At 49.5% G+C, this 27,735-nt stretch overlaps 1 protein-coding gene across 1 annotated transcript; it reads left to right on the top strand.

The window, feature by feature from the left end:
* The first annotated feature begins 2,392 nt into the window (after window positions 1-2,392).
* Window positions 2,393-16,400, top strand: pitpnc1b (phosphatidylinositol transfer protein cytoplasmic 1b). Its single transcript, XM_057046121.1, has 11 exons — window positions 2,393-2,558; window positions 2,703-2,844; window positions 5,476-5,624; window positions 6,871-6,959; window positions 7,169-7,176; window positions 7,298-7,369; window positions 10,118-10,210; window positions 10,900-11,055; window positions 12,058-12,121; window positions 12,253-12,336; window positions 14,158-16,400. The coding sequence occupies exons 2-11, from the start codon at window positions 2,797-2,799 to the stop codon at window positions 14,313-14,315; spliced, it is 921 nt and encodes a 306-aa protein (XP_056902101.1). The 5' UTR covers window positions 2,393-2,558; window positions 2,703-2,796; the 3' UTR covers window positions 14,316-16,400.
* Window positions 16,401-27,735: the final 11,335 nt, after the last annotated feature.

Below are 27,735 nucleotides of genomic sequence, written 5' to 3'. Positions count from 1 at the left end.
GAGGTCAGACAGGTGGATGCAGGTGGATGAAGGAGCTCAACGGTGAGGAAGAGACGTTCATGCTCCTCTGGAGCTGTTGGAGTTCTTGGCGGATGTGCTGGAGCTGGCGTTGTCCCTCCTCCTCTTGCTGTTTGTGCAGGCTCTGCTGCTCCTGGAGTTTGTCCTGCACCTCTTTCTCCTGCACACTCCGCTGCTGAGCTCTGGTCTCCAGCGCCTCAGACAACATGGACGGCTGCATTATGAAGCGTCCACCTCACGCTCTCCTCTCTGCGGAGCAGCTCCTGCTTGCTCCTCTCGCTCTCCTCCTAGACCTTCTACAAATCTTCCTCCACCTCGAGGCTCTTTGTATATTTCTGGGAGTCTTCTATAAGTTGTTACTTTGTTTGAAAAGACAGAGTCTCTTTTTTTGTTGGAGGGGTCTTCATTAAAATTTTAGACTTCCTCAGAGAGCTGTCCTCTGAAGTCTTCTTCCCACTCCTCTCTGATGGATGTCTGAGGGCAGCTTCTCTTCCAGCTCAGCACACTTGTCATTGGTCTCCTCTAAAGCATCCTTTGTGCTGCTCAGCGCACCGTGTCATATCCACAATGTCTGATGTGGAATTGTCATAATTTGTCAACTTATAATTGCCCCACCTATCCCTTCTTGTTCTTCTTCATCCTGGAGTTCTCTGAGCTGAGTCAAAACAATTCATTGAAGTTACACGAATTGCAGTACCCCGCACAGACGGAGGGGGCGCAGCTGAGCCACCCTGCCAGTCGATAATCATCACATTTAAAACCCAACAAGAGTTCACGTTCAAACGTGTGAACAATTTCAGTGTGGCTCGAGTTTCATTGAAATCTAGTTTGTGCTGGTCTGGTAAAACGAGCCGGATGGAATTTTCCAAGTCTTCAGCGGTAGGTAGAAGAATCGGAACGGAGGAATCGGCTCCAATCGGGATCATTTTCAGCAGCTTTGTAACTACTGAATTCTACTGAGTGTCTGTCTGTTCTCACCAAGAACTCGGTGGCTCTGCATCAACACCGACACCTGCGAGAGTGTTCGCAGCTGAGTGTGTTTGAGTTTTATAGTCTCCAGTTAAAATAAACTAACATTATGTCTGTGTGTTGGTGTGTGTGTCCAGGGAGACACCGCTACTTTGTGAAGTGTCTTCTTGCTCCCGAACACTTGTGCTCTTATCTGATAAGATGGGAGTGAACCCCCACCAGGAATGTGTTTTGCAGCTTTTTCTCTGCTGAGCAGATGTGAGCGTAAACAGCAGCACTTTGGCCCCCGCCTCACCATCACAGGAGCAAACACATTCCACCAAAGGATAGAAATCCAGGGCTGCTTATTGTTTTTGGCATCCATTCTGACAAAGACAAACAGCTGCTTTTCTTTTTACGTGGAGCAAATTTAAAAATAGTCCCTTTTATTCAAATTCTGCGGAAGATCAACGTTAAAAAAAAAGAACCCCTTTATGCAAAATCGTTCTCTCCACATTAAAGACGAGGACCACTGTGTTGTAAAGTTAGCGCAGGAATGTGATTGGAGAGAGCGGCCTGGCGCTCCTCAGACAAAAAGCAGTCACGTACGATGTTTTTCTCATGTGCGACAGGCAGAAGACCGTGGCAATAACACTCATTCATCATTCCCGCCGCCGTCATTTGATGGATAAATTTGTCTTTCGCTTTTACGGAAACTCCCGACCTTTTGTTGTGGCGGCGGTTCCAGTGTTTAAAGAGGCGGATCTGCTCCAGGTTAGCTGCTAACCGCTATCATAGCTGCTTCAAAATCCCCTGGTCTGACCTGAGAAAACAAATACCTCACCCACCATCCCCACTCCCCCCTCTTACACCCATTACGTCCCTTAGAGCCAGGGGGCAATGAGGCGTGATGTTTCCATTCACCTGTGTGATACAACGTTGCATTCTGCTTGGAACACGCCTCTAAAAAGAGAACAGTCCTGGGGCTTGAGGAGTGAAAAATCATGGATGCTTTGATTCCACTACTAGGAACCAAACACAGATTTAATTTGGACCATGGCCAAAGGTCACAAGGTCATGCGTGGATTCTGTGTTCTCACGTAGCCCTGGTAATTTTTAATCCTTGTCTCAGAGGGAAGATTAGAAGGTGCATGCTGCAGTTCACAGGCTGACAGCAGAGACAGAATGATGGCATGTTGTGGTTGAAAACAATGATGGACAGGAGATAGATAAAGATCAGGGTACGGGGGGGGGCAGGACATAGGTGAGGAGGCACTATTATAGAGTGGGCGGGGAGTAGATAATACAGGAGGGCGAGAATAAAGGAGATAAGGAGGGAACAGGTGACGGAATTTCAATAGAGGGGACGGCCAAGACACGAGGGGAGGAGCGGTGAGCCGACGGCAAGGTTACATATGAGACCTGTGGGGAGAGACCAAACAAAGCAGAGAGAGGGGAGAACAGGTTGGTTTGGCTTCAGTCTTAAGGCACAGCTAATTACCACATTCTCAGGGAGCAACCAGAGAGGGCAGCCGGCAGCAGGAGAGCAGAAAGCAGAAGTTGGAGGAAAAGAAGAGGCTGCAGTTTTTAAAGTCCGTACCGGAAGCTAATTGAGCAAAAACACACACAAACACAAACAGGAAAAACTGCGACAAGTCAGCAGAGCGGGGGGGGATGGAAGAAAAAAAACGCAGCGATACTCATTGACACTTAACTCCACGGATTACTGACTTCAGCAAAACGAAAGAAGAAGAGCGTGGAGAAAAGAGGTCAGCACGGGACCAGCCGCAGCGCAGACCGAGACGGCCGCGGCTCCTCTGTGACAGCACCATGTTGATGAAAGAGTACCGCATATGCATGCCCCTGACCCTGGAGGAGGTAAGTGTCTGTCGCTCCCACGCTCGCACGCGGAGACAAAGCACACGCAGGGACTCGCTCCTGCTGCAGACCTCCAAAAGAACGCAGGGCGTTAGAGTTCTACACGTCAGCGACTGTTTCCGGTACTGACGACAGAGTCGATGTGCTGATAAGAAAAGCGCCGACGGGGCGAGACGCTGGGCACAGGTGTGTTCGGCGGGCCTGGCGGAGCCTCTGAGGTGTTTGGTGCACCAGCCCCCAATTAGCCCGCCTTCCAGCTTCCCCTGACTGGACCATCCCTAGCGGGACTGGTTGGACCGGTTGTGGCTTCGCTAGATTCTGATAAACAATGAAGGTTCCGCGAAAGAGACAGAGCAGAACGCGCCGACGTGGCCTTCGAAGGGAACATCTTCATCGCCTCTGTTACCCTCCTGCTCCTCCTCCTCTATTCTTCCTGTTACCACAACAATGACAGTGACAAATAGTCGTCCAAAATGGGCTTTAGAGCATCGGTGCCGGGCGCGCACGAGCTGCAGCTTGCAGCAAATCCTCTTCCCACTGAACGTTATGAAGTTTACTGGCAGCTTATTGGAGCAGCCCGGCAGAGTTTACTTCCTTTTATTAAAGCAACAACAGCAGTATCCATGTGTGGAGAGGCGCGGGAGCACCTCTGGAACCCAGTAACGTCTGGAATACTGGAGGAATGTTGTTGAGGAGTGAGCGGGGGGGTTGGTGCTGTGGTTGGATCCAGGCTTCCTCACTGGTCCACCAGTATGGAGTTCCCAGTGCCACAGGGTCTGTTACTGTAAATACAGGAGGAGCTGGGAAGCTGCTGGCTCAGCAAACGTTCCACCTCGCAGACCGAGGGGAGGGGGAAAAAAAGAAACCAGATATAAAAAGAGCCGTCAGGTTAATTTTAAAACCTACGACACGGCTATAAATCAGACACAATATTCCGTTGAGCAATGTCAAAGAAGTCACTCTATTAACTCGGCGCTAAACCGGCCAACTTTCAAGGTGAATCAGGGTTTTACTGTGGCCCTTTTATAAGGGAACAGAACCCAAATGTTTGATCCGCGGTCGTTATCATTTTACAGTTTGGCCCAGTTATCCTGTTAATTCTGTTTGCCTTTCATGTAAATTTCCTCTGAGTGAAAGGGGCCTCGTGCCTTCAGTTCCACCCTGAATTCTTGCATTTTCAGAAGCCTTAACAGTTCACACCGACGCCCTCCGCAGAGCTTCCGTCCCGCCGCAATGAGCTATATTTACACGTCCCTGGAATTTATGAGCGCCTCGATGTTTGAAAAGACAGTTGTGGGAAAAGGCGCTTGCTGCAGCCACAGAGGAGTCTCTCAACACGCCGTTCATCACAGCCTTCCACTGACATCTCAGCACAAATACGTCTTTTTCAACATCTTTGTGAAGCCTCTCACAAAGAAAGTGGCGTGGCGGTGTGGGAGGAGCTGCCGCCCTCCGCTGAGCGTCCATCACTTTGATTAACGAAGGCCCACGAGTAAATATTGAATATTGACGTTTGGCAGTTATTGGAACAGAAAGGAGCGCCAACAAAATCACGAGACGACCTGGGATAACCTGGGATCGTTCTCCGTTCCCCCCTCGTACTCCAAAATACACCAACGCTGGGCTGCAAGGGGGAGAAACACCAGGTTTTCTGGTGTTTGAAGATCACTTTTAAAAGGTGCTGCTCTACCGAATAAGCTAGGACGGAGCCGGAGCTTCAGGGGAGGAAACGATGAGACGTCCTCACGTGGACGTCATTTGTACGAGGCCGATTCTGCCGAGGAGGAGTTAATGGAGGAGTCCGCTCCAGATGCCCGGAGGCCACGTCCTCCTTCGGATGTTCTCCAGCCTCATCAGCACCCACCTCAAACCGGCTGCAGCGGACAACAAAATCCCATCTGCCCGTAAATTAGGCGCCAGGCGTTCGCCGCGGCCGGCCAATTTGAGATTGATGCCTGCTGCGTTCACCTGGGAAAAGTCTTCAGAGCGGGACGGTCAAGCCTCTGAGTCTCTGGGGGCCACGTTGCTCACGTGCACGACGGCACGGGGGCCACATATTTTTTAAAAATGGGTCTTAAACAATAATTAACAAGATTTCAGTCTTTTTCTTAACCCAACTCAGAACTTTACTAAAACTAGCTGAGATTACTTTAGAGTCCTGAAAACACACCTCACATCCGACGCCAGGCAGGTTGACAGGGATAATTCCAGGTACCCGATTTGAACTGTAAAGATAGTTGATCACCACCTTATCCCCGGATCTTCTAGCCGGATTATGAATCATTCACACAGTGGAGGGTAATTAAAATGAAGAAACAAACGGACTATTTCTGCTGACTCCCTACGCAGCGGAGACTTGGCTAGGATGCTACTTCACCAACTTTAATACATCTCTGGAGGATGACGTAATGGTCACAGCTGGAGGTCGGTCGTCAAGGGCACCGACTGACGGTTGTGTCAGAACGTGACCGAAATCCTCCACGACTGTCAACACTTGAAGGAAAATGCTGTCCAAGATGGACTCTAACGCCATTTCCTAACACGTATTCACTTTAATCTCATCTGTTTTCTCTTGCTCCTCCCACCCCATTATCACCGTCCTCCCCACTGTCGTCATCTCTGGACCTCCAGTACAGGATCGGCCAACTCTACATGATCAGCAAGCACAGCTGTGAGCAGAGCGACGGAGGCGACGGGGTGGAGGTGGTGAGGAACGAGCCGGACGTCCATCCTCAGTACGGCCGGGGACAGCTGACGGAGAAGCGCATCTACCTGAGCAGGTAAACGTGCACGACACCCCCACCCCCCTCCCCAGCTGTCGGCGGTGTCAGTCAGCAGGGTGATTGTGGCTGATCTTTGAGCTCACTTCCCCGTACGCTGATCCAGGTTCTGGCTATCGCTCAGGGCCATAAACCCTCATTTCATCACACAGCCGACCGGCCGCCGTGCACATCCAAAGTTCAAGTGGGCACTGGCTGACATTGGGGGCGTGTGTTCCCGTAAAAACGTCCATGCTTCATCAGCTAATTGTCAAATAAACCGCGTAACCGCCCTGAAAGGAAAACATGGCTCAGTTACCTGTGGGAAACTCGTAAAAATCGTTTGGCAATTACCAGCTTTTCTTCCATCGGCTGCAGTTTGACAGTTCTGCAGGGAGGGAAAAACTGGAAACGCAGATCAAACACCAGTTATGGATTTCTTAATATGGATATTTGTGTGCTTTTCAATGCTACAATTCGATTGGAGGGGCGGTTACCTGGCAACTGGTGGGTTGGACTGAGCGACTCATGGCCAGAGTCAAAACCTCTACGTCCTCTTAAGTTTTTGGATTTTATCTCAGATTATTGCGTGATCATTCAAAATGAAGCTAATTTCTGGAGGTTGTGAGCTAACTTCCGCGTCTCGATGCTCGGCTACAGGGATTTAGGACACGTGCACGCCCGTTGCAGCTGTTATTGTGAAAAGATCATTATTTTCCTTGCGTTCGCTTTAGAAAGATGGTTAATCGCTGCATTGTGATGATGGAGAGGGCTAATTAAAAAAAAAAAAATGACACAAATGCTCCAAATATGCTCCTAACCCCCGGCTGACCTCCCTTATTACCCCGACGTGACCTCAGCAATTATTCTAATCACCACCATAAACCCAAGGCCTAATCCTAAAATAAACTCTTAAAGAAGTAAAGAAATGTTCTGGCTGCTGAGGATTTTCCTAATCTCTCTGCGCTCGTGGGACTTTTGGTACTCGTTACTAAATATTCTGAGATGGACCCTTTTACCACACACACACACACACACGCACACACACACACAGATACCGCACAGATTAGTACAATAACAACAAAGCGCAGGCTCTTCAATCATCTTGAGACAAAGGGCCCTGACAAGGCGGGTAAACTCAGAACTGAGTCACAGAACGTTGCCTTGAGAGTCGCCCTCAGGTAAAGTGGGTAAAAATAGCTGCAACCACCTGCTGATCGCTGGCTCGCGGCGTCATTCTTCTACCTGCCTTTGTTTTCATTTCCAGTAAACTTCCATCCTGGGCCAAAGCCTTGGTCCCGAGGTTCTTCTACGTGACGGAGAAGGCCTGGAACTTCTACCCCTACACCATCACCGGTGCGTGTCTGAATGTTCTTTGGCCTTGGTGCAAGCATGTTTACTTAAAATCGCGCCTTTTCCCGAGTCCCATGAACAGTATTATGGGCGCGCACGTGCGCGTCCCCCCCGTGGGACGGCGTACGCGTGAGAAACTTTGCATGCTCGCCCATGACTGAGTGGCTAATGATGTTCCTCTCTGTCCATGTTCGACACCCCCGCTGCTGCAGAATACTCAGTAAGTCTCCTCACACATCATTTATCGTGCACGAACCCAGCAAAGCGCATCTCAGACCACCTAATCTGCAGCCCCTCGATCAGCCTCCTCAACCCCCCCCTCTCCTTCATCACCCCCGCAGGTATCGTTTCTCCCCAGGTTCAACATCCGCATCGAGACGAGATTTGAGAACAACAACGGCAGTAACGACAATGTGAGTATGACTGGGGGGAGGGGGGGGGGGCAGGTGAGAGAGATGGAGTGGTGAGGGAGGGGTATCAAGTGTTCATCGATATGATGAGCTCATTACAGGCAGAATGAGCCAAGCAAAGATGGCCGATCTATTAAACAAACATGCAACAGCTGGCTGTGCTGTAATGTGTCCAGGCAGACACACACAGACACACACAGACAGACACAGACACACACACAACACACACAGTCACACACAGACACACACAGACACACACAGTCACACACACACAGACACACACATCACACACAGACACACACAGACACACACAGTCACACACAGACACACACAGTCACACACAGACACACCACAGACACACACAGTCACACACAGACACCACAGACACACACACACAGTCACACAGACACACACAACACACACAGACACATACAGACACACACAGTCACACACAGACACACACAGACACACACAGACACACACAGACACACACACAGTCACACACAGACACACACAGTCACACACACAGTCACACACAGTCACACACAGACAGACACAGACAGACACAGACAGACACAGTCACACACAGTCACACACAGACAGACACAGACACACACAGTCACACACACAGACACACAGTCACACACAGTCACACACACAGTCACACACAGTCACACACAGACACACAGTCACACACAGACACACACAGACACATACAGTCACACACAGTCACACACAGTCACACACAGACACACACAGACACACACAGACCACACAGACACACACACACAGACACACACAGGCACACACAATCACACACAGACACGGCCAGTCCCCTCACGTCAGGGAGCAGGTCTGAGCGCGTCAGACGGACCAGTTAGCTTAGAAATGTGGTGCATCTTGTTTTAAATTCAGGTGGTTCCCATGAGATGGAAATACAGTAAGTAAGCGGTCACGCCACTGAAGTCTAAGTTCCGTGTTTACATGAAGATATGAGGCGACACGTTTGTGTTGTGTGGCGAATATCGAAAGCGAGAGCAATCAGTTCGCTCCGTCGAGCCCTCTTCCTGCAGGCTTTCTGATACAATCATTGATTTTGCTGCTGTATCCATTCGTCCGCTGCTTCGCCTTTAATTATGTTGGAATGAACGATAACGTGACGGCGGGAGTTCATTTGATTCATCGTGTGAAGCTAAATGCTTTGGCTACACCGCAATCGTATTTAGCATCTTGAGCAGAGTTTTTTGTTTTTTTTAAAACGTGCTCGGAAAAACGATGAATCCACATATTTCACAAGAGAAAATGAATTCCTAGTGCTCAGTGAGTTTTTGCCCCCCCCCAATCTATCGCTGCAATCTGCATAAATATTAAGTAAACAGCACATCTTGTGTCGTGATCCTTATAAACTACAAAACCAGACGTGGTTGCCGTTTTTCCCGTTGCCGTGGACGCAACAGTACGAATGAGAGGAGAAGCAGCGTCTGCTAGGCTAATGCTCCACTAATGCTGGGTCACATCTGGCTCTAGGTTTAGCCAATCGGTGCTAAGTTAACTTCAAGCTCCACTCATGAGTTCTCTGGGCCCTGGTCCCTGCCCTGGAGCAGGACCGTTCAGCCCCGTAAAAGTTCCCGAAAACGGCCATTTGGGGGGAGTTCCTGTTGTGGAGATGCGCACCAACGGCCCCCTGTGTAGTTACCCTGAATTTCCTGCAGTGGAAATGCGCCATTTCTTGTAGTTCATACATAGTATTACAGTCCAAAAACAACAACAAGGCTTTCAAGGATTTGCTCTTGGGTTGGGCGGGAGCTGCCAAACGGCTCTGGAACTGGAAGGAGATGAGTTAGCATGTTGTGTGTGAGCATCTATGAATGAATGAACAAATAAATGAATGGATGAATTTCTCACAGCAGGAACGGGGACCTCTAGTGGTAGACTGACATTAAAACAGCCTTCCAAGTGTGAAAAACGCTGCTCAGAAGGCTCCTCTCCTTTATTATAATCCTGCCAGGTCTAAATGTGACTGTAGCATAATTACAAGATTAACTTCATGTGTGAAAGCACCCTGAGGCCGTCGCTCAAAGGCTGGGAGGCCGCAGTGCAAGTCCCAGTCTTCGGAGGGAATTTGTCCCTTTTACAGCTCTTGTCAACCTAATAGGTGCTCTAAAAGGTTCCCTGCAGTTCAGCTTTTAAGGCAGATTTTGCTAGAACGTTGTTTTCTATTGAGCGCCAGTCCTGGCCCTGGTCCCAGTTGGGACCACTTGTCCATCTCAACATTTTTGCGGTCACCGACGAGGCTTCCTGCGTTCCGCCGTGCATGTTTACACGGCGCGGAAAACGGAGAGAGAAAATAAGGATGAACGTGTGAACACAACACAAGTCGCAGAAGGGGGCGAGACCTTGAGAAGACAGAGACTGACGACGGCGCCGCAGGAGCGCCGTTATCACAGCCTGACCGGCGTATTTGTGTCGACCTCAGAAGAACACAAGGTCACATAAGAGTGCGTTCCCCAAAGCCCCGCCACGTTCCCACTGCAGGAAAACCATGCTCTTATATCGACACTGAAAGCAATTCTTCACATAATCCCTATTTTCATCTCCTTTTTAAACATTTCTACCTCCGTCCTTGGTTGCTGTGCCGCGTGTCCTCGCTTTTCTCCACGGCCCCTAATCGCCGAGTGGCTGCATGTGTGCCAGGCTTCAAACCTCTGCCCCATTATTCCGTGTGACCTTCCGACATCTGTTGGGTCGTAGGTGTTCGGGGACTCGCCGACCCCGGCCGGGAGTGTGACTTTCCTGGACATCCTGAGTGACCCCATCCCTGACAAGCACTACAAAGAGACCGAGGTAGGTGGCGCTCAGTCCCGGTGGGGCCTTCCGCCCCTCCGCCTCAGCGGTAGCACCCTTCCTCACACGGAACGGCAGGAAAGAAAACGTTCCAAATGAAATCTCACAAAACCATCAAACATTTCAACCGGGGCTGCATTTAGTATTTAACGCCTCAATAGCGTTACGCGCTAATCAAATATGCCAAACGCAGCAGTCGTGCGGGGGGGCGACGGCAGACTGCTCTGTATTTACGGGAGTGCGCAGACACCCTCTTAATTTTTCCCTTACTGGGGATTTTTTTTCTTTCCTCCTGAAAACTAGCATCAAAAGAATACACCCACGTGCTCTTAAATCTGCCCGTCTTCATCCTCTGTTCAGCAGAGCGTTAACGCTCCTTTAAACTCCACAGGTCCGCAGAGACTCCGCACTCGGCACGTCTCTGAACACAGAAGCGTGTGGAGAAATCGCACGTAAACACGCTCGCTTCTGCTCCGCATACGCGCGTGCACAACAAACAGACGTGCTGTCCTCACAAAGCGGGGAATTCGACACAGTCATCCTCCGGCTGCAGATGCCTCTTCTCACACTTGAGTCTCGGGCCCTGAAACACGCGCCCGCGCTGTCAGCTTGTCCTTACACGCGTGCACGAGCCTCTCCGGGGGTCAGCGTTTCTGTGGAGTCAGCAAACTGCCACTTGCTCTGTGCAGGATCTGAGTCGATGGCAGTCGAGGAAAACGGGCCGGGGGCCGCTGGAGAAGGGCTGGAGGGAGCAGCAGGTGCCCATTATGTGCTCCTACAAGAGGGTGCAGTGCAGCTTCGAGGTGTACGGCTTCCAGACCAAGACCGAGGAGTTCATACACAAAGTGAGAAAACCTGTTTTGTTTGTTTGCCCCCCCCCCCACGATCTGATCAGCCATTTATGAGCGACAGTGTTTGTCAAACAGGGAAAATAAGGAGAGAAAGGAGCTCGTTTCGTAAGTGCTTTAAGTGATTCAGCCCATTTCTGCCCGACCAAGTCTTTGACCTTGTACAGGAGGAATCCACCAGCGCCACTGGTGTCCTGATACTGTGACATTCTGTCAAATACATCATCACAAACTCCATATCTCGACATTATTTGATTACGGCTGTTAATCGCCTCAAATTAGCACCGCGCGCAGGTTTAGGTGGTCAGCCGACGTTCATCTGGATCCAAACACATCGAGAGTTTCACCAAATGAAGGTTGATGTAGAAAATGTTGTCGAGCGGCGCTGCTGAACGCTCGCTTCCGATTGGTCCGTGCCGGCCCTCTACAGCCCGTTGCCATGGCTGCTGTTCAGAGTGCGGACGCTTTAACGTGCATTTCCAGCAACATCGGTCTGAAAGATGTTTATTTCTGTGTGGGAGCGTCTCCCCTCCCCACCCTCTAATAATAGCAACTTCATTTTCTAAATCTGCACATTGTTGCTTTTGAAACTCTTTCCAGTATAAACCAATAACTGTATTAAATAAAGCACGTTGGACCCCCCCAGCATGCTGCCATGTACTGTAATGAGCTGTCATTATTCTGAAAGTGGCGGTTCAGGGCCGATTCAGCAGAGGATGATTAAGCGCCGCGTCACCCCATCAGGGTTTTTCTTCTCCAATAATGACCAGCTTGCCGGCTGCTATCTCACACAGCCGATGAAAAGATGCCCCCCCCCCCCCAACACACACACACACACATAAAGATGATGCATTAAAATACATTCAATTGCGAAACAAGCAGTGGCCTTTATCCCAAACCGTTAATGAAAGTTCACATAATTAAAGCTGCTAATGAAGATGCCTCCCGTCCTTCTGTGGAGATTAATTCCATATTTGCTGCGTCTCTATTTTCCTCCAGAACATCCGGGATATTCTCCTGGTGGGTCACAGGCAGGCCGTGGCTTGGTTAGACGAATGGCACGGTGAGTCTGGAACACAGCGAGATCCGAGATGAGGCTCCTCTCAGTAACTCCGCCGTTCTCTTACGCACATATTCTCTCATTAATTAGCCTGATTGTGCGTCCGCGTTGTCCTCTGCTCCCCCCCCCTGCAGGCCTGAGTATGGAGGAGGTGAGGGAGTACGAGCGGACCATGCAGGACAAGACCAACTGCAAAGTGAAATCCAACCAGAACGCAGGTGAGGCTGAGGACCTGTCCCCCTCTGGTGGGACACAGGTGATGGAGGGGAAGACACAGGTGTGAACGTGCTGGTTAGGGAAGGAGAGGGGTGGAGGTGAACCTTTGATTATCCACAGCTCTCAACGTGCCCCAGGGTTCCAGCTAACCTCCCTGAACGGGGGCTGCTCGTCCCTCTGCTCCGTCTTTACAAGTGCCCAGATGGCTCGTGTTCATCTGTGGGAGAAAGATGGTGGCGGAAGAGCGCTCAGAAGGAGCGGCGAGGGGGGAGGAACGCAGGGTGTGTGTGTCCAGAAAAGGACGGCAGAGAGATAGATGTAACGGGGGAGGAGTAGAACTGGCCCGTGAAGGGGCAACGATACTGCACCGGCCTGATAAACAATGTAATGCAGCCACTTGCTGAACTCTCCCCCCCTCTACCGTATAAATAACCAGTTCTGCAGCACTTAGCTGCAAATGTCACCGTGTGTGTGTGTGTAAGTGTGTGTGTGTGTGTGTGTGTGTGTGTGTATGGGCATCCTGCCCCCTGCTGGCTGGTCTGTAGAACCTCGGCTGGATGTGGGCCATGTTAATGATGCAATTCCCAGTGGGATGGACAGCCCCCCCCCCCACACCCCACCCCATACCCCCACCTGCTGCAGCCTCCTGCACTGGCATGACCCCCTAGAGGCCAAAGCCCGCTACTGCACTCTACCGCGCGGAGTCCAGCGAATAGTTTGTCATTTATCTGCCGTAATAAAAGTAAATGGATGTCATTTACTGTAGTCGCTCTAATAAATCACCCGGCGTGTGAGCTGAATATGAATCAGGAAACGTAACTAACAGGGTCTAAACCTCCAAATAGAAATAGAATTGAAATAGTTTTGCCCTTTTTGACGGTGAGTTAACGCAGCGTGAGAACCGTGGACCTGTCACAGACACACACGTACGCCTCACATATGTCACCGCTGCCCTTCCACATGCCGACGAGGAACGGCTAAGCAAAGGAAAACGAGCCTCATATACCCCCCAGGACAGACAGCACAGCTGGGATCAGCAACATCAAGTCCCATTACGTTAGGCAGCATAAAGGATGCAGACAGAGAAGAAAGAAGCTACCATAATCAGCTGAAGGGACTAACGAGCCTTCTATCTATCTATCTATCTATCTATCTATCTATCCATCTATCTATCTATCTATCTATCTATCTATCTATCTATCTATCTATCTATCTATCTATCTATCTATCTATCTATCTATCTATCTATCTATCTATCTATCTATCTATCCCTCTCTCTCCCTCTCTCTCCCTCTCTCCTCTCTCCCCCTCTCCCTCTCCTCCTCCTCTCCTCTCTCCTCCTCTCTCTCTCCCTCTCTTCCTCCTCTCTCTCTCCTCTCTCCTCTCTCTCTCCTCTCTCCTCTCTCTCTCTCCCTCTCTCCCCTCTCTCCCTCTCTCCTCCTCTCTCTCCCTCTCTCTCCCCCTCTCCCTCTCTCCCTCTCTCCTCTCTCTCCCTCTCTCCCCTCCCTCTCTCCTCCTCTCCCCTCTCTCTCTCTCCTCCTCTCTCTCTCTCTCCTCCTCCTCTCTCTCCTCCCTCTCTCTCCCCCCCCCTCTCTCTCCTCCTCTCCGCTCCTCTCCTCCCCCTCTCCTCTCCCCTCTCCTCTCTCTCCTCCTCTCTCCTCCTCTCTCTCCCTCTCCCTCTCTCTCCCCCTCTCTCCTCCTCTCTCATCCCTCTCTCCCCTCTCTCCTCTCTCTCCCTCTCTCTCTCCTCTCTCTCCCTCTCTCTCCCCTCTCTCTCTCTCCTCCTCTCTCTCCCTCTCTCTCCCCTCCCTCTCTCTCTCCAGGTCCTCCGGCAGGTGCCCGTCCAGCGCTCTCTCGCTCCATCTCGGTGACAGACGAGCTTTCCCTGATGAAGATGGGACTGACGACTCCCACCATGTCGATGCCATGTGACTCCTCTGTGCCACAGAGTCCCATGCGCCTCAACTCCACCCCAGAATGACACCTCAAGCGCTCCCACACACCTACACACACACACACACACCTAATACATTCTCCAGCCCCTTTCCTCAACCTTGACCATCACAACCACATGCCTAACCACAACTATCCTCATCTCCTAACCCTCAAACCCTTCTCTAAAGTTGTGAAGACCAGTAAGAATGTCACAGAAAGTGTATTGTAGTATAAGTCCCACATACGAGGACACACACGCACACCGTAGCGCACACACAGCATCACCCAGCAGCCTGCCAGCAGCAAAAGCATCATCCAGAGAAGAAGCTCAGTACTTTTTTTTTTCTTACAAGACGCACAACCAGTAGCTGATTCTTCACGGGGACGGTGAGAGGATTTCTCGTTAACGGACCTCCCTCTAGATGAAACTCGACATAAATGACAAATCTGTCATGAAAACAGACAATCTCCTGGTGCCTGAATCCTCACTCTTGCCTTACAGTCCACAGAAGTGATACGTTTTGGTGTTTTCTTTCTTAGCTTCTACAGCTATTGTGGAGCTCCCTGATCAGCAGCAGCTCTCTCTGATCCCCAGCTGTCGGCCGCCAACTTACAGGCAGACGCATAAGGGGTTTAACAGAGTGGATCTAATGAGAGCGGAGGGCCGGGGAAGCTGTCGGCGGTATGGATCGGCAGCCCTCGCCGCTGCAGCCCATAGGTCACAGCAGACGCATCGACAGAGGGCAGTGAGCCACTGGATCGGTTCTTTGATTGTTTAACTGATTGCTTAGCTGCAGGCTCCAAATGAGCTGACCAGGGATTAAGTTCCATTGCTAGTCGACTTCATGGGAACCTACAAAGCTTGTTTTTTTTAATGGGAATTCAGAGGAAATTGAATCGGGGAAAGTGATGAAATGACACAGGTGGAAGAGCTTCAACCAAGCTAACGTTGCCTCTTTTGCTGAGATGATTCGCTCCGTAATTTTGTGTAACAAAAGTGGAAAGAAATGATTTTTGCCGCGATTTTTTTTTTTTTTAATCAATAAATATTTTTTTCCAGAAAAAAAATAAAAAAGGCCGTCGCAGTCATGCTTTCTGCTGGCGTAAGTGAGGAAATGGAACTGGATGCGCTGGTTATCAGGCGTGTTTGATCAGTATCAGTGCGGGTGCACCAGCTGCTCACATGTGATCTCACCAATTTCACACTCGCAACCTGCAAGGGATTAAAAAAAAAAGGACGCAGCCATTCTGTTTAGCCTTGTTTCCCTTCCACAGATTGGCACGAGGAGAAAGAATGCTTCAGCATCCAAGGCCGAAAGTCGGAAATGTAAATTTATGGATGGATCAAATCATCTGTTTCCTTCATCTCAGTGTCGAGCAGGTCACCGGCCTTGCAGATGTGCATGCGCGTAACCGCCGCTGCCATTTCCTCTGTTCACAGTGGCAGCAGGAGGCTGATGCAAAAGTGCACGGCACAGCCAGGAGTGCGCACGAGTGCAGCAGAGGGAGCACAAACGGCGCCGCGTTAACGTTTACGCCCCCACTTCTTTGTCTCTCCATTAAATTTCCTCCGCTAATATCCGCCGAGGCTCCTTCTCCCCGCTCCACCTCCTCGCCCTGCGACTCTCCCTCCATCGCAAACTCGCGATTTCCTCCTCATTCACTCGTCTTTATCGGCGTTGTCCTCGTCTCCGGTTCTTGGGGGGGCGCTTCTGAGGAAGACGTACCGTGTTCATTATATGGAAATGTTCCCCGCGGTGCGCTATTGTAGATCCTGACCCCGTGGCGCTGAGTCATCCTGCGATTCCCAGGATGCTAGTCAGACTCCAAACTGCTCCCAACCAGCCAGCTGCACCCGTCTATCAGACGCTTTGATGCAAAGACTTCAGCGAGACAGAGGGAGAAGGGGAGCGCGACGATTGAGCTGCTGCGGGTTCATACAGTTCACGCAAACGTGCGCGTGTGCGTCTCTTCCACCTTAATGGCCTTTGCTCAGCTGATGCACGAGCTTCTGCTCCTGATCAATACCGGCTCCCCATTCAACAGTCACGCAAATGTCTCCCGAGCCTCTTCGCTCAGCTACATAGCATCTTAATCCCAGTCATTAAATGATAGTGATGTCATTAACTTATTTGCCCAGTCCACATGCCGCCATTGATTTAATAAGTGTGTGTGTGTGTGTGTGTGTGTGTGTGTGTGTGTGTGTGTGTGTGTGTGTGTGGTGTGTGTGTGTGTGTGTCCATGCACGCATGCGTAGCTTGCTCACTTATCAACAGTATTTCTCGTACCGTGTTGCCGTGTGCACCTTTTAATTGTACTAATTCCCAGCAGTGTGAGGCTGGAGCGAGCGCACGTTTCGCCTCATTAAAGTGTCAGCAACAACCGTTTTTAACCTCTTCAGCCTCATAAAGGGGTTAAAATCCTCCGCGTATTGAGTCTCGCTGCAGGGAACCCAATTTGTAACCTCTGCCCGGTAATATGTTAACCGGACTTTATCAGGGGACGGGCAGGATGTAAAATTCATACGCTATCTGGGAGGAACTAATTGAACCAATTAAGAAAGTGAATGTGGAAGACTGGGAGCCTGCAAACACACACAGCCCCTCTGGAATAGACTGGAAGGTCACTGTTGCCACCGAAGACTCCCCCACAATCCCTCGCCTTTAATCCCTCGCCTGTACTTTAATGCTGATAGAGAGCTCTTCAGAACTGTTCTTCAGCTGTGATCTTCATCAATGTTCTTCAGCTCTGCTCTTCATTCATGCTCTTCATCAATGTTCTTCAGCTGTGCTCTTCATCAGTGCTCTTCATCAGTGCTCTTCAGCTGTGCTCTTCATCAGTGCTCTTCATCAGTGCTCTTCATCAATGTTCTTCAGCTGTGCTCTTCATCAGTGCTCTTCATCAGTGCTCTTCAGCTGTGCTCTTCATCAGTGCTCTTCAGCTGTGCTCTTCATCAGTGCTCTTCATCAGTGTTCTTCAGCTGTGCTCTTCATCAGTGCTCTTCATCAATGTTCTTCATCAGTGCTCTTCATCAGTGCTCTTCAGCTGTGCTCTTCATCAGTGCTCTTCATCAGTGTTCTTCAGCTGTGCTCTTCATCAGTGCTCTTCATCAGTGCTCTTCATCAATGTTCTTCATCAGTGCTCTTCATCAGTGCTCTTCAGCTGTGCTCTTCATCAGTGCTCTTCATCAGTGTTCTTCAGCTGTGCTCTTCATCAGTGCTCTTCATCAGTGCTCTTCATCAATGTTCTTCATCAGTGCTCTTCATCAGTGCTCTTCAGCTGTGTTCTTCATCAGTGCTCTTCATCAGTGCTCTTCAGCTGTGTTCTTCATCAGTGCTCTTCATCAATGCTCTTCATCAGTGCTCTTCATCAATGTTCTTCATCAGTGCTCTTCATCAGTGCTCTTCAGCTGTGCTCTTCATCAGTGCTCTTCATCAGTGTTCTTCAGCTGTGCTCTTCATCAGTGCTCTTCATCAGTGCTCTTCATCAATGTTCTTCATCAGTGCTCTTCATCAGTGCTCTTCAGCTGTGCTCTTCATCAGTGCTCTTCATCAGTGTTCTTCAGCTGTGCTCTTCATCAGTGCTCTTCATCAGTGCTCTTCATCAATGTTCTTCATCAGTGCTCTTCATCAGTGCTCTTCAGCTGTGTTCTTCATCAGTGCTCTTCATCAGTGCTCTTCAGCTGTGTTCTTCATCAGTGCTCTTCATCAGTGCTCTTCATCAGTGCTCTTCAGCTGTGCAGTGTCCAACAGCAGCTTGCCCCAGGGCTGCTTTCCTGGCCAGTGATTAATTGCAGACGAGCAGAGGAAAAGTCAAGGATGAGCGTCAAAGCTCCGCTCATCACCACACGTCTACGAATACAAGAGCCGGATCGTTTCTTCACACAAACATATTTGCTTGAGGAAACAAACAAACGAGCGAGAAACTCACACAGCAATAGGAGCCTTGGGTACTTGGTGTTGAAAATATCATAATTAGTGAGCATACAGCCGCCATGACTGTTAATTACACCAAAGCCGCTGCAGTCAGCACTTTCATACGCTCGCTAGCGGAAGAGGAAAAATCGTGGAATACATTTAAGTATTTTTCTATTGATCTACGAAGGTGGTGAAGGCTCTTCTGATCATACATCTTAAATTCCAAATGATGCCTCCATATAAAATGGAAGTAAACACGACTTAAACCACTTGAATCTATTTGTCTGAAGTGGCTTCATTGGCACAGACGTCTCATCTACAAGGGCAACGTACGTTTATTACTGTAGAACAAAGGATGTGAATGACGCCGTTGACTGACAGCAGTTCACAGCCGGAGCTGCTGGAACAGCCACGCTTGCACCAACCGTCTCAGAGAGGCCGAACTTCATCCCCTGCTGTAAAATCTATGCGTGTCCTTGGCTGTCTTCCATCCGAACGTTCATCTCTGCAGGCACACATCTCTCTCACTGTACAGTGATAAAAAATTATATATCCATATATCCTTGTGTTTTTATGTTTGGGGCTATATTTATATTTCATCACGGCCCCTCTTTCAGGGTTCTTGCTCATAGCAAGAAGAAAATGTAACCTTGATAGAAACACATGTGCTAATGGAGTCAAACTGGACCAGTAAAAGACAGAAGACCAGTGAAACGTTCCTTCAGTCAAGCTTTACAGCGATATAGATGTTAAATAAGAGCGTCAGTGGAGAGAAATGTTGCTGTCTGTGCAGAGGAACGTGTGCAGAACAAGTAACAAGAAGTTGTCAGTGTTGGTACCTGGACCTGTGGGTGAGTAATGGAGGCTCCCATTGCATCACAGATGGTTTCTGTTGTCTTGGAGGCAAAGCCAAGTACCTGAACCCCAAATGTCCCACAATCCTCTAGTTGTACCTGATCCAGCAGTTGCCACTGGCTGACTGTGGCGTCGGTTCCGTGCCTACAAAATAAATAGTTAAATCAGTTTGTTGAAAACATAATACATTTTTCCCGCCCTGATATCGACTCTGCATTTATGTGGGAAATATTTAGGGGTTCCTCAGTTATTTATCTATAATTTAAGCCACAGCTGTGGTCACAGCTACCTTGGCTAATGCTAGCAGTCTGCTAAGTGCTACACGTGAAACAGCATAGCAGATGCCCCTTCCTTGGCTTTTTATTCTTTTGCCAAAGCGATTGTCTTGAACGACTGTGGCAGTTAATGACACAGCCTGTTTGCGCCGTGTTTTTAATTTGTTAAATCAAAAGAAGAGAAGACAAGGTCAGCGTCGTACAAGCAGCGGTACCTCTATGCAGATGACTGCAAATCCCACAATGCAGTGCGGTTTTCCCACTGTGCTACGTCACCCTTTTGAGGCCTTAAAATGCTATAAATGCTCTACTCAGCCTCTTGCCTCCTCTCCTACCTCCTCTCTTGGCACGTTTGCTTAACAGAAAGAGGTATTGAAGATATGTGAGAGGCCTCCTCTGCGTTCGCTGGATTGTGAGTGAGAAGAAGCTGGTTTCAAACCTGTGTGAATGTGCATTTTTGGGACACAGTTGAAGAAAACGCTGAAGATTTCAAAGACAATGTCAAAACGAGGACCGAAGCTTTAATTCCCCATATGATCTTTACTCTGCAGCAGCTCACATGGCCCCCGTTACAACGCTCCGTAGCTGTGGGCTGGGCTTCCCTCGCTTTTTCACCACCTTTTTCACCACCTTCCCTTCTCTGCGTCTCGTCTCCTCCTGTGTGTGACTTTGCTGCTGCAGTGTGTTTTATTTCTAAATCAAAGTAATGTGGTGATTTTATACCCAGCGAAGGAGGGGGCCGTCGTTACGGCATCATGCCAAGGGGACAATGAGGGAAATGAAAAACGGGAGCTCCAAACTGAGCAGAGACACAAATCAAAGAGGCCCTGGTCTAAAACGCCGCCTGGAGGATGAATCCAGCTCTGAGAAGTCTCACTGTAAGTCAACGGCGTGAGGATGAAAGGAGTCTGTTCATCGTCGCCGGGTCAGTGTTTATGCTACCGTTGATTTCTCTGGGTTATTGTTGAACAGTGGTGCATAAAATGACACCCGCCAGAGGGAGCGTCTGCTGATGACAGTCAGTGACACGTTTATTTAAGCATCCCTTCAACATTAAAAGTCCTTGAGTTACGTTTAGATGTTGACACCAAGCAGGTGGAGGTAAAATGGAGGTAAAGGCCGTCTAGACAAAGGGCAGGAGGGGCAAAGATGGAGAATCCAGGCGTTTGAAGCCCGCGTGCCCTACGTATGGTCTCTGGTGCTGGGACAGAACAATGAGCCTCTTCTGTGCGCTCTGTGTCTCAGGCACAAGAAATCACACCAGTGACCCAGAAAAATAGGTAGAAAGTCAAATAAACGGCCTCTGCAGGGGGGCATATTTACAGCTGGGGAGGGCTGGGCTTCATTTGGCCAGTGGAAATAAAACATAGTGCTATTTAATTCATTTATGATAATTTGTGTGTGTGTGTGTGTGTGTGTGTGGACGGGGGGGAGGGGTTAGTTGTAGGCCTGTGAGCTCAGGGAAGCTGCTTCTGTGCCGCCGTGTCTGCCAGCCTCACCGACCTATTATGGAGACATCAAGGGAGTAAGACAGAGACAACCAGGTCACCCTTACCTGGGCTGCAGGATAAACGACCCCCACCACCACCACCATGACCCCCTCCCCCCTCCTTTTCTCTTTGGTTTGTTTTTTAACTCACTCCTCCATCAAACTCATTTCCTCCATCTGACTGGCCCTTCCTTGCTTCTTTTCCTCCCTCCCTTCACCCACCAACTCCTGCCCCCCCCCCCGCATCAGTCCACCCAGCAGAATTACTAATATAAAGGCGGCTGTCTGCCGGCCTGATTAGAGGGATTGCTGCCGCAAAGAAGAGCGCTTTGCACTGACCTTACTCACAAATTGTTGTCTTGCACACGGCGAGCGCCTCCTTGTTGCAGCCCCCGCCCCCCCCCCCCCCGCCCAGCGCAGACTAAAGACGCACAAACCCTTCAGCCTTTCTTCTGCCGCGTTCCCAGGAATTCCCACTGTTTGCCTGGTTGACATTCGGCAGAAAGTCAAGCCGCTGATCAATCTGCGGGGCGGGCGAATGCAGCTCGGGCCGACACCTCAGGCAGATTAAGGGACACCTCAGGCAGATGGATTAAGCGGGAGGAATTCGCCCTCTTTAGCTGTCACAGAGGAGGGACAAATTATGTCAGTGTGCTGCCTCTCTTTCAAATCTGCACATTTCCTCCCAGGAAGCCCTGGAGCTCTGACATTTAGCAAAAAAACACACCAGACAGGTGCCGTCACGCATGCGGCTCAGAGGCGGCGGCCGGTTCGCGCGTACTTATGCATGCGCTGCCATCCGGTGATGTATGATCACATGCAAGTGTGCACGTGCGCAGGTCTGCGCCAGGATGGCATAAATCACCCGAGCTGAGCGGGGGGGGGCTGCGCCTGCTTTCCCCCCCCCCATCTGTCTCTGTCTGCAGGGGTGAGGTATTTTACCCTGATGAGAGGCGGGACAGGGAACGGTGAGCTAAAGGGAGTCAGGCTTGACACTTCCGGGATGGACATGGAATGAAACGCTAGGCTAGCATCCCGGAAAGGTGCCCTGGGCACCCAGGAGGCGGGAGGGGAGACTTCTGAGGACAGATGCATCGAGGACAGATGCGTTTTCGATTTTCCTGCACACGGATGCCCGATTTCAGCTCAGTGTTTGGTGGTTTGGGCAGCATTTCTTCCTCTGTCTGCTTGGCTCATGACCTTCAACCCAGGAGGAACGTCCTGTGGGAGAGCTCCGGGCTGTCTGTGGGTCGCCTCCAGTCCTGCTCACCTCTTCAACAGGATAAACTGAAGCAGAACATCTCCCGAGAATACGTGTCCAGATCAGGTTCACCCACTGGTGAGACCGTGCAGCACCGATGTTCTGGCAGCTGCGGGGAGACCGAAGGGTCCGAAGGGTCACTGGACAAGATGAACTCGGCTGTGACGTCCGGAGATCGTCCCTAAACTGACCTGGTCACAGACTGACAGACAGCTGCTCCGAAGATCCATCCTGTCGCTCTGGATACCAGAATTTCAGCCCTGAGAAAGACAGTTGTGGGGGTGGGGGGGGGGGGGGGGGGGGGGGGGGGGGGGTGCTACAGAGTGCAGGTGCACATAAAAATGTACGATTGAAGATGGGGGAGCCGGTTCATGGTTCGTTGGTTTGGTTGTTAAGGTAGAGGGAGCAGAATCTCCCCTGACAGACAACCAGAGACTCACCGCAGAGCAAGATTCAGCATCTGAGATTAGCTCAAGCATAGCAATCTCTTCTTGGAAGAGCTTTGAGAGGCAGAGGTGGCGCCGCAACAACGGCGGTTTCTTCTGCCAGGAATTTCTGCTGCAGCCAGAAAGGGCTGACGCAGTGATGACTTTAAAATCACGCAGGCTTGATGCTGAACATGGTGCAGCCGGAATCATTCAACACTGGTGCAGATATTCCTTTTGTTTGGTGGGAAAACATGAAGTGAGAGAGAACGTCAGCTCCGCCTGAGTCGTACACACAGAGAAAAGGCAGCTTTAGATTCAATATAGATGGATTCCTTTACTCCTGCCAAAACAAAGGGAAAAACTTAGCTGAGTTGCATTTAAAAATGGCCGACGTTGGAGCAAAAATCCAAATATCTACAATGTTGCTTATTTAAAAAAAGTACTTTGCTCTCTTTCACTTGTTTGAAGTACGTAAGTGTCTGTCTGTCTGTCTGTCTGTCTGTGGGCGGAGCCAAACTGGGCCTCCAAAAGCAGCAAATAAAGATGCATTGTGTTTTCTTGTGCAATCGTTTAAAGTTGCTCTAATCCAACAGCACAAATATCACAATGCGAATATGCATCGTTACGCAGTCTCACTGTGGAAGTGCATTAATATGTTATTTATAATCAATGGGAATAATCAATAGAAAAATGTCAAAATTACCTCGGAGGGCAGCATCTTACACCATTTCCATAAAAGCTAGTTCTTAACAAGGCGTTAGCATGACAACCAACAAAGCCACGAGGACGAGGTGCCAGTCCCCGAGCGTCCGTCCAGACTTTAAAACCTTCCCAGTTGGATTTTGCGCACCGATCTCAGTGTAGGACGTTGACATCTTGTAAAAATGGCACACAGCAACTGTAAACATAAACAACAAGCTCCAAAAACGTCAAAAGAATCGGCCAGATGCTGCAGATTTGAAGATTAAAAGATTCTTGGCTCTTTCCCTTAAGGACTGAGACCAGACTAAAAATACCAGCTCTGAAGGATTTCTCCCAAACACCAGCTTTTTCAGAAGCAGCACGTTTGTTTGACCGACCTGAGAGGCTGTTGTACATCCTGAATAGGCCAATATTTACCTGAGTGCTCGCAGACAAACCCGACCACACGTCAGTCTAATCTCCTCATCGCCCGCGGTCATATTCAGATCATATGCAAGAAGAGCGCAGGGGGTTGCTAATCCCTAACGCGGCGCTACGCTGCATATGACCTTGGACGTATGGAAACCTGAGCAGGCGCATTAACATGGATGAAGCGCGACCACAGGGTGAACACACCTACGGGCTCACCCCCGCCAGGAGCTTGCATTTCTATGCGTTGGCTCACAACAAGCGGACGCATGCACCGGCCCCGGCCTCCATTTTTATTATTACAGTGCAATCAGCTGGAGGCGAGGTCGGCCCGTGTCACGCTGCGGCTGCGTGTCAGGTGGGTCGCCGTTGACACCGCGACTCGAACACGCTTCCTTTCAAAGGGGTACAGAAGAAGCACAGCGGGACGCCGAGCAGGACGTAACCGAAGCTGCACACACACACACACACACACACCTGTCTGCTGGTGGAACAGGCTTCTCTGGATGATAAATCCAATCTCAGGAAAAGAAGAAATTTACCCACCAGGTGCAATAAAAGCAGACTCTGTTCACGTCACATGTGTTTAACCGATGAAAATTTAACACTCTCAGCGGTGGAATTGGGCTTTTTTTTTTTGGGTTCCAAAACTGTGTCGAGCAACATTGATGACATCGAGATCCACATCCAATAACTTACAAATACTTTGGGGAAATAGAGGAAGGTATTTGTCCCCGTGCGACACCACAAAACCGTGACGAGCCGCTCGCCGCTTCAGTGTTCATGGCAAATTACTGATAAATTACCAGGTTGCTTTATTCCAGGAGTTCTAATCTAATGTGCGGGAGCGACATCTAACTCCTCGCACGTACGCCTCCGAGGAGAAATGAGTTTTAAACACTTGGTAATGCGATTTTTTCTCCTCTTGTAAAAAGATTTATGTTCATCTTTTTTTGTTGGCTCCTTGCCCTTTATTATCTCGAGGGGGGGGGGTGTTATTAAATACTGTTTTCAATTTATTTAAAATTGACTTCCTTGGCCAGGTTTCTAAAATTATCGTCATTGTTATGCAGAGAGACTACAAAAAAAGAACTTTGGTGAAGAAATGAAGGTAACATCACCTTAGAGGACATGTGGAATTATTACTGTAATTTTTGCTGGAAGGATTCTGTCATCTTTCTTCCTGTCAGCCGAGCCGGAACATTATAAAAATATATGAACCAGAATTCACCTGCTGCTTGTGATTGGCCTGAGATCGGCCGAGCTCCTCTGTGCTGGAGCTTTTCATCCTCCCAGTGCTCACACAAGCTGCTCATGGAGGATTTTCTACTTATTTATGAAGATCTGGGTCCGTTTCCTGTTGAGACAAAAGGATTTTCATATATACAGAGATTAGATAAGCTGTGGCTACTGTAGGACAGTATTCCCAGTATTTATCCATGTTTCCATTAAAAAGGCTAACAAATTAGCATGTCAGCTATTACCGGTTTTGGTACCTTCCACTGACACCTAGCTGGGGTAGAGGGGGAGCTGAACATGCTACAGTGTTCATAGCATCACTTCCCTCTCGCTCTCTCTCCTGCTGACCGAAATGGCGCGTTCCCGGTTTAATAAATAATTCCACCTTCTTCGCATCCTCGTCCTCTCCCAGGTTGATGGATGAGCGACGCTGCTTCTCTGCCTCACGCAGCTGTGATGTCACATTACTTATGTAGATGACAGTGGAGAGTGAGTGGAAACGCACACCTCTGTGGCTGCACATGCACGTTCTGGAGGAGGCTGGTGCAGCCCGGACGTGCCGGCCAAGCTGCAGGAATGTAGACGTGTCGCTTGTCCTCATGTCTTTGAAGAATTCCGAAAGGCGTCCTCACAGACATGCCAAGACCAGGCTGACCCCACAGAAGAACCCAGGGCAAAGGTCATCTCAAGCGAGGCTGAGGTGGTTTGTGGTTTGTACGAACCACAAACCTGAAACCTGATTTTGGTCTAAAGAGACAAAAGGGATGGAGAACATGTTAAAATGTGGTAAAAGTAAGTTATTGTTTGGGGGGTTTGGTTCTTGAAGCCAGAAAAGAGAAATCATGAAGGGACGCATACGAAGCAGAAGAGCTTTGAAAAAATAAGGTGCAACAGCGTCACTGTCACGAATACTTGGCTCAGGGTAGCCATGACATACAAATGGGGAGACCAACGATGAGGATTTTCAACCCAACATAACATTTATTAAAGAACCCAGTGGAATATAAAACAGAAAAGTCCAAATAGTCACAAAGAGGGAAACTCCAAACTCCTGCGGCCGTGACAAGCTCCGGGCTCATCTGACGAACTCCACTGCAGCACACCAGATAGGACGAGAGGGCCTCCTCGATGCGCTCCAGACAGGTTTTATACCTGGACCCGTCAGGCAGCCAATCCCAGCAGATGGGCCACAGGTGAGCAGGTGAACATGCTGGGTCGACTGGAAACACTTGGCACTCCCCTGCAGGTCAGCCAGGGAATTGCTCTTCCAGCCAGCCCCGACAACAGTGAGGCACGACAGAGCCGTCACAGTCACCAAACAGGGTCCAACAAAGGATCGACTGGTTCCGGTTTTCCTGTTGTGGCTGGGGGGGGGGGGGGGGCATCTGTAGTGGAGGGTAAGTAAAGTTTAGAGATCGGCAAAACCTCTAACGCCTGTTCAAGGAACCGTGAGATTAGCTTTGCCCCCAAATTACCTCAAACACTGACGGCACATTTCTGAATCACACACACACACACACACACACACACACACACACACACACAGAGTGAAGCCCCAGTGAATTAGGCACCCTTCTCTGTGCATCTTTTTTTTTCCATCTTAAGAGACGCAAACATCTGTGGTACAGAAAGGCAGTACAGTCAGGTCCTGTTTTGGTGCTAATTAGTCCAATTAGCCTTCCCCGTCTCCCGCAGTTTGCAACAAAGACAAGCAGCAGCTTAACCAGCGCTCCGGTTTGATGTGCGGCAGCACTGGAAAGCTGCACCAGCCTCTGGTTCCAGACAGGAAATGCGCGCTACTTTAAACAGCTTTGGGGCAGCCCTGCTTCACAGGAGGAAACTGCACCCGGGCCCGTCTTTGAAATACTCTCGGGGCTGTGTGCCCCTTTAGGGTGCTCTCAAAACAGAAGCAGTCAAATTCCACATCAAAATCCCGTGATGAACGCCGCAGACGGGTGGATTCCATGTTATCGTCTGATAAGATTTCTGGAAACGACACAAATGCAGCAGTTAAGGACGGCTGAAGAGAGTTAATCTGAACACAAGAAGAAGAATGAATCATTCCTGCAACAAACGCAGTTTGTCATTGCACTTCGGCCCCCATCTGCTTTCAATTATTTCTCCTCGGTGAACACAAATCATAGAAATGACTGTTGTCTAAATGTCCTGATTGTGACAGTGGGACACTGATGGATGGCAGCTGTCATCACTGCAGCCACACAAAGGCAGTGAAACAATCAGGGACACGGCCACTTCCATGCAGTAGCAGGAGTTTTTTGAGTACAAAACTAATTTTTGGAAATTATTATTCACTCTTGTCCAGTTGGGATGTTCCTCAGCCAGCAATCTTTCAGTCGAGTCTTGTTCTCGAATAATTGTAACAAATTTAGGAACACACGAAACACACAAAATACTCTGTAGTTCCCATGCCAGGCCACTAGTTGGCGGTGTGTTTTCATATGAGCCATCGACAAGAGCAGGAAAAACAGGAGTTTTGGGTCCACCTTTGTAACTTATTGCTATCCCAGTACGATGGCGTACTTGTGCATGTGCAGAAGTTTCACGATGGGCTCCATCACGTTCCACTCTGGGATGTGTTGTGCTCCATTTGTGGTTGCTTCTGTAACCGCATTCATCTCCTGCTGTGGGGCAAAGTATAGAGAGTAAAACACTCTGTTAAATGCATGGCTCGCATATACGTATATATTCCATATACATCAGTGTTGGCATACTGGGGAGAGAACCACAGTCTGGTCCCCCACAGCCATTTGTGGCCCATAACTGTTTATGTAAACATGCTTATTCTGCCATTAAAGTGTGGTGAAAGTATTTATTTCTTATTAATAACTGCATATATGAGACTGTTGGTGGAGCCTGGAGAAGTTCCGCTGT

This window comes from Takifugu flavidus, chromosome 10 (assembly GCF_003711565.1).
Source record: "Takifugu flavidus isolate HTHZ2018 chromosome 10, ASM371156v2, whole genome shotgun sequence".
NCBI lineage: Eukaryota > Metazoa > Chordata > Actinopteri > Tetraodontiformes > Tetraodontidae > Takifugu > Takifugu flavidus.
The sequence above is the reverse complement of the archived record's forward strand: the minus strand, read 5'-3'. Positions and strand labels throughout refer to the sequence as shown.